This window comes from Nansenia antarctica, assembly GCF_963989245.1.
Source record: "Nansenia antarctica genome assembly, chromosome: 4".
NCBI classification, from domain to species: Eukaryota; Metazoa; Chordata; class Actinopteri; order Argentiniformes; family Microstomatidae; genus Nansenia; species Nansenia antarctica.
In genome coordinates this window covers 41,266,646-41,273,441 of record NC_137689.1, presented here as the reverse complement: position 1 = coordinate 41,273,441, position 6,796 = coordinate 41,266,646, and the positions used below count along the sequence as shown (strand labels likewise).

The window sequence follows — 6,796 nt, the reverse complement described above, 5'->3', positions numbered from 1 at the left end:
TCCTCCTCTCCCTTCCTCCTCTCCTTTCCTCCTCTCCTTTCCTCCTCTCCTTTCCTCCTCTCCCTTCCTCCTCTCCTTTCCTCCTCTCCCTTCCTCCTCTCCCTTCCTCCTCTCCTTTCCTCCTCTCCCTTTCTCCTCTCCTTTCCTCCTCTCCCTTCCTCCTCTCCTTTCCTCCTCTCCCTTCCTCCTCTCCTTGTCTCCTCTCCTTGTCTCCTCTCCCTTCCTCCTCTCCTTTCCTCCTCTCCCTTCCCCCTCTCCGTTCCTCCTCTCCCTTCCTCCTCTCCGTTCCTCCTCTCCCTTCATCCTCTCCTTTCCTCCTCTCCTTTCCTCCTCTCCTTTCCTCCTCTCCCTTCCTCCTCTCCTTTCCTCCTCTCCCTTCCTCCTCTCCTTTCCTCCTCTCCCTTCCTCCTCTCCCTTCCTCCTCTCCTTTCCTCCTCTCCCTTCCTCCTCTCCCTTCCTCCTCTCCTTTCCTCCTCTCCCTTCCTCCTCTCCTTTCCTCCTCTCCCTTCCTCCTCTCCTTTCCTCCTCTCCTTTCCTCCTCTCCTTTCCTCCTCTCCCTTCCTCCTCTCCCTTCCTCCTCTCCTTTCCTCCTCTCCTTGTCTCCTCTCCTCCTCTCCCTTCCTCCTCTCCTTGTCTCCTCTCCTTGTCTCCTCTCCTTGTCTCCTCTCCCTTCCTCCTCTCCTTGTCTCCTCTCCTTGTCTCCTCTCCTCCTCTCCTTGTCTCCTCATCCTTCCTCCTCTCCTTGTCTCCTCTCCTGGTCTCCTCTCCTCCTCTCCCAGTCCGGGCGGATGGAGAACGAGGGTCAGATCCTGAGCTGGAAGCTGATCCTCCACGGGACGGGGGAGAAGCCGCAGCACATGCAGACGCCCCGGGTGTACGTGCCCTACAACGCTGTGCAGAACGACCGGCGCGGCGTGGAGCGGATGGACGACATGCTGGAGGTTATGACACACTAATACACACTAATACACACTAATACACAATAATACATACTAATACACACACTCACCTCCCCGTCAGGTAACACACACACACACATACTAATACACACACTCACCTCCCCGTCAGGTAACACACACACACACACACACACTAATGCACACACTCACCTCCCTGTCAGGTAACACACACACACACACACACACACACACATATACACACACTCACCTCCCCGTCAGGTAACACACACACACACACACACACTAATGCACACACTCACCTCCCTGTCAGGTAACACACACACACACATACTAATACGCACACTCACCTCCCCGTCAGGTAACACACACACACACACACACACACTAATACACACACTCACCTCCCTGTCAGGTAACACACACACACACATACTAATACACACACTCACCTCCCCGTCAGGTAACACACACACACACACACACACACACACACACACTAATACACACACTCACCTCCCCGTCAGGTAACACACACACACACACACACACACATACTAATACACACACTCACCTCCCCGTCAGGTAACACACACACACACTAATACACACACTCACCTCCCTGTCAGGTAACACACCCACACACACACACACACACACACTAATACACACACTCACCTCCCCGTCAGGTAACACACACGCACACACACACATACTAATACACACACTCACCTCCCCGTCAGGTAACACACACACACACTAATACACACACTCACCTCCCTGTCAGGTAACACACACACACACATACTAATACACACACTCACCTCCCCGTCAGGTAACACACACACACACACACACTAATACACACACTCACCTCCCCGTCAGGTAACACACACACACACACACACACACACACACATACTAATGCACACACTCACCTCCCCGTCAGGTAACACACACACACACACACACACGACACAATGTGACTTTTTTTTCGGCTGACAAATTTGTTGTAATTGACACGTCTGTCTGTCTGTCTGCCTGCCTGTCTGTCTGTCTGTCTGTTCCTCCCTCCAGGCCGTCCCCACCCAGGCCCGCCCCCCCCAGAAGGTCCGGCCCGGCCCCGCCCAGGGCTCTCCACTCGCCCCCAACCCCAAGATGGAGTCCAAAAAGCCCCCCTCCTCCTCCACCTCCTCCTCCTCCTCCTCTTCCACCTCCTCCACCTCCTCCTCCTCGGCCCTCTCCCCGTCCCTGGCCCTCCTGCGTCTCCTCCAGACCGCCTTCAACAGGCAGACCCCCTCCTCTTCCCTGCTCCAGTCCCCAGCCAAGGCCTCCTCTGTCTGGGCCAAACAGTACCAGGGCCAAGCGGCCCCCCATCCCCCCCCACAGCGGCCGGTCGCCCCCCAGAAGCTGTACCAGGCGCTGGACCGGATCAACCTGGAGCGCGGCCGGGAGGACAGTCTGTACAGCGACTACAGCGACGGCTTCTACAGCACCAAGCCCTACAGGCACAGGGACGACCGCCTGCTGCAGGCGCTGTTCCACATGCTCTCCACAGACGACAGGCAGTGAAGGGAGAAGGGGAGGGGGAGGGGGGGGGGGGGAGGATATGGGGTAGAGGAGGGGGTATGGCAGGGGGGTATGGAGAGAGAGGAGGGTACAGGGGTAGAGGAGAGGGTATGGCAGGGGGTATGGAGAGAGAGGAGGGTACAGGGGTAGAGGAGAGGGTATGGCAGGGGGTATGGAGAGAGAGGAGGGTACAGGGGTAGAGGAGAGGGTATGGCAGGGGGTATAGAGAGAGAGGAGGGTACAGGGGTAGAGGAGAGGGTATGGCAGGGGGTATGGAGAGAGAGGAGGGTACAGGGGTAGAGGAGAGGGTATGGCAGGGGGTATGGAGAGAGAGGAGGGTACAGGAGTAGAGGAGAGGGTATGGCAGCGGTCTTGGTCCTGGAGGGTTTGCATGTGTGTACTAGGTAGGCTATGTAGGGTTATGTTTCCAGCCCAGCACTACCAAACCTGATTAAACAGAAAAAGGGTGAGCAGGTGAGGGTGTCAGCGTGAGGGGGTGAGGAGGTGAGGGGGTGAGGAGGTGAGGGGGTGAGGGGGTGAGGAGGTGAGGGTGTCAGCGTGAGGAGGTGAGGGGGTGAGGAGGTGAGGAGGTTAGGGGGTGAGGAGGTGAGGAGGTGAGGGGGTGAGGAGGTGAGGGGGTGAGGGTGTCAGCGTGAGGAGGTGAGGGGGTGAGGAGGTGAGGGGGGGAGGAGGTGAGGGGGTGAGGGTGTCAGCGTGAGGGGGGGAGGAGGTGAGGTGGTGAGGGGGTGAGGAGGTGAGGGGGTGAGGGGGTGAGGAGGTGAGGGTGTCAGCGTGAGGAGGTGAGGGGGTGAGGAGGTGAGGAGGTGAGGAGGTGAGGGGGTGAGGAGGTGAGGGGGTGAGGGGTGAGGGTGTCAGCATGAGGGGGGGAGGAGGTGAGGGGGTGAGGGTGTCAGCGTGAGGGGGTGAGGGGGTGAGGGGGTGAGGGTGTCAGCGTGAGGGGGGGAGGAGGGGCTAGAAGGAGAAAGCGTGAAAGCTAGAGAAGAAAACTCTTCCAGTCAATTGTGTTTCTGTTTCCAACAGTGCTGCATTTATTATCACGCAGCATTCCAGCCTGTCTGTCTGTCTGTCTGCGTGTGTCTGTCTTTCATTCTGCACAGTTGTACTGTGGGCTGCATATTAATACTCTTGTCTCCCTTTCCTCATTTGCACTGTTGTAGATGTGCCTGGCAGGTCACCTGATTTAGACTCAACCCATTCAGATAAGTGCACAAGGAGGAAAGGAGACACAGAATGGAGTATTGAGATGCACCCGCAGTAGATGAACTTCCTGGGCTGTCACATGACAAGTCAAGCCTTGCTTGTGATTGGCCAGGTCCCACAACACCCTTCTATGCCCCTCCCCCAACCCAGGATGTGTCCCAAAAGTCTAAATGGATACTCTTTCCTTCTATCCTTTCCTTGCTTCCTTTTCTTCATGTCCTTCATGTCCTTCATGGCCATAGAGGTGAAAGAGGTGGAAGTAAGATGATTCATAATGAACACATACACTACACTATATGGCCCATTCCCTAAATGGGAAACGCCATGCTCCAACCAACTGAGCCTTCAGAGCCACCATAGTTCTCGTACCCTCAGTAATAACAGAAGGTAGTTAAGGACAGAGGCCTATCCCCCTTCTCTTCATAACCTGCTTGAGCATGCAACCTTTAGATACAGTACCAATGTCATAATTTTAGCTAGATATTATCCATATATTATACAGACAATGATTGTAATGTTGTTTTCAAGATACTTGACCTCAAAAATGTCCACCCCTCTTAAATCCAACTCAAAATAATATCAGAAATGTGGAGTTCCTATTTTGACAGTTATTTATATTTGTTTTAGAGAGGCATTCACTATGCTACCCGTGAGGCACATTCTAACGTGTGTATCTTGAGTTAACTCCAAATCTACCACTCGGTTCAAAGGGTTAAAACGTTGGTATATTATTCTCAGGGTGTCAAAACGTCATTGGGGAGTTTGGAGAACTTTATCAGTGCTTTATGAAAGTTCTCTGGAAAATATCAAGTGATTCATTTCACTTGTTGGGGAAGTTCTTTAAGTGAATCTCAACAATTAAAACAAATAAATTAGACATATATTATGCTTTTGCAGATTGACAACATTGAAACCATCTTACAGTACATATTCCAACTAAGACAAACTATCCTACACATATTGTGCAATTTGATTAATTTTATATTCAAAGGTACAATGCTGCATTAAATCAAATATTTTTCTAAGAATTCCTCAAAGTTTATGGAAAGAATATATATAAATCCCGTAATCAATTAATTCAGTTCTCGTTTGCAAGTTGCATTAGTTTACATTTAGTCAAATTATAGGTTTATGGTAAAGTTCAAAGTACATAAATGGAAATATCTACAGTATATAAATGAACACTGCCAAACTATTGTGCTGACAATACAGCTTCTGTGTGCTTGGGTGATTGTCAAACATGCTTGGATGTTGTTTAGTCGTCATAAACTGACATTGACACCACTGCATAAATAGTTGTATGCAATTTATTGCATATAAATATGTGCATTTCTACAATCTGTTCGATATTAATGTTAATGTAATCACAATTCCTTCAAATGTTAAGCTGTAACACTTTAGTATATGGGCTCTACATGATGACACTATAACACCTTTGTAAACATCATATAATGGTTGCATTTGACCCACATGGCTATTTACTGTACGTTAATGCATGATGCTATAGCATATATAAATGCTTATGTGGTGTTAACAACATGGTTATGAGCAGCTATGAATGTGCTATGATGTAGAGCCCCTACGCTACGCTGTTACAGTGTTCCATCCACCCTGTTCTGTGTTGGTTGGGTGGCCTGTCTGGTGACTAACCCTGCTTCTACGCCAAGCCAAGAGACGGATTGAGACAACAGAGAAAAGTTTAAATTCATCCTGTAATCTATACATCTATCAACGTAGCCAGTGTTGTTTCTTTGTTTGTTCATATTTTGGGTTTGATCCATGCTTTTGTCCAAAGTTGTTTACAAGAGCTGAAATATGTTGCAATTTCTGTATGGATGTACAAAATGAGATTTATCGTAATAAACTGCAAAGTGACCTTGTGGGTATGTCTGAGTTGTTGGCACTGTGATACAGTCAACACTTGTTTTGAGTGAAAATACAGGTTCACAGGACAATATAATAATATGCACAAACATGAATTAAAACACAGAAAACATCCAAATGAAACCAGAAAGGAAAACCCTCTTCCTATGATCTTTCTTTTATGCACATTTCCAAGTCATCCCTTGTTTGTTCGTAGGGAGCAAGGCCAGCATATTCACATCGCTTTTTTTTTTTAAATAGTCTTTTTTATTGTTTTGGATATTGATAACATAACAACAGAGGATATTGTATCAAATTTTTCCACAGGGCAAATCATCACTGAAGATGCACTTTACCATGCACTCTACCAGTCATCCACACTCTACCAGTCATCCAGACTCTACCAGTCATCCAGACTCTACCAGTCATCCACACTCTACCAGTCATCCACTCTACCAGTCATCCACACTCTACCAGTCATCCACTCTACCAGCCATCCAGACTCTACCAGTCATCCACACTCTACCAGTCATCCACACTCTACCAGTCATCCAGACTCTACCAGTCATCCACACTCTACCAGTCATCCACACTCTACCAGCCATCCACACTCTACCAGTCATCCACACTCTACCAGTCATCCGCACTCTACCAGTCATCCACACTCTACCAGTCATCCACACTCTACCAGTCATCCACACTCTACCAGTCATCCACACTCTACCAGTCATCCACACTCTGCCAGTCATCCACACTCTACCAGTCATCCACACTCTACCAGTCATCCACACTCTACCAGTCATCCAGGGGAGTGCTGATGGTGCTCCTGCATAGCAACATTGCTGTGAATACAGCTCATCTTCTCTTCCGCTGATGACATCATCATGTGGTCATTTGATAGGCATTTCATATGGAGTTTTCTTGTTAAACAGCACCACCTTTTGCCCAGAAAAGGAACGACAGGCTATGCCGGTTGGCTTCAAGATAGTCTTACTATCTTATTACTTACTTGTGGTACAGCTGAACAACATCAATTGATCTACAATAGATACATGTTTGCAGCTGTGATATTTATAGGTCATATGTGCAGCCATAACACACACTATTACACGTAGAACACAGGGCGTGGGAAAGAATACGTAAATGTACATTTAGAATACCGCGGAACCTTTAAAGGCATGATCCCCAAACATTTTCCCTCTCCTCTGCACTTGGTGACTCACACT

At 49.2% G+C, this 6,796-nt stretch overlaps 1 protein-coding gene across 1 annotated transcript in view; it reads left to right on the top strand.

Moving 5' to 3' along the window:
• Window positions 1–2,489, top strand: part of pcsk1 (proprotein convertase subtilisin/kexin type 1) — a gene marked incomplete at both ends in the record, with an annotated part of 48,623 nt that extends 46,134 nt beyond the window's left edge. The window contains 2 exons of the mRNA XM_080529359.1: window positions 780–941; window positions 2,133–2,489. Of these exons, the coding sequence (XP_080385485.1) occupies window positions 780–941; window positions 2,133–2,489 (519 nt within the window). The remainder of the gene's footprint in view (window positions 1–779; window positions 942–2,132) is intronic.
• Between the last annotated feature and the right edge of the window lie 4,307 nt (window positions 2,490–6,796).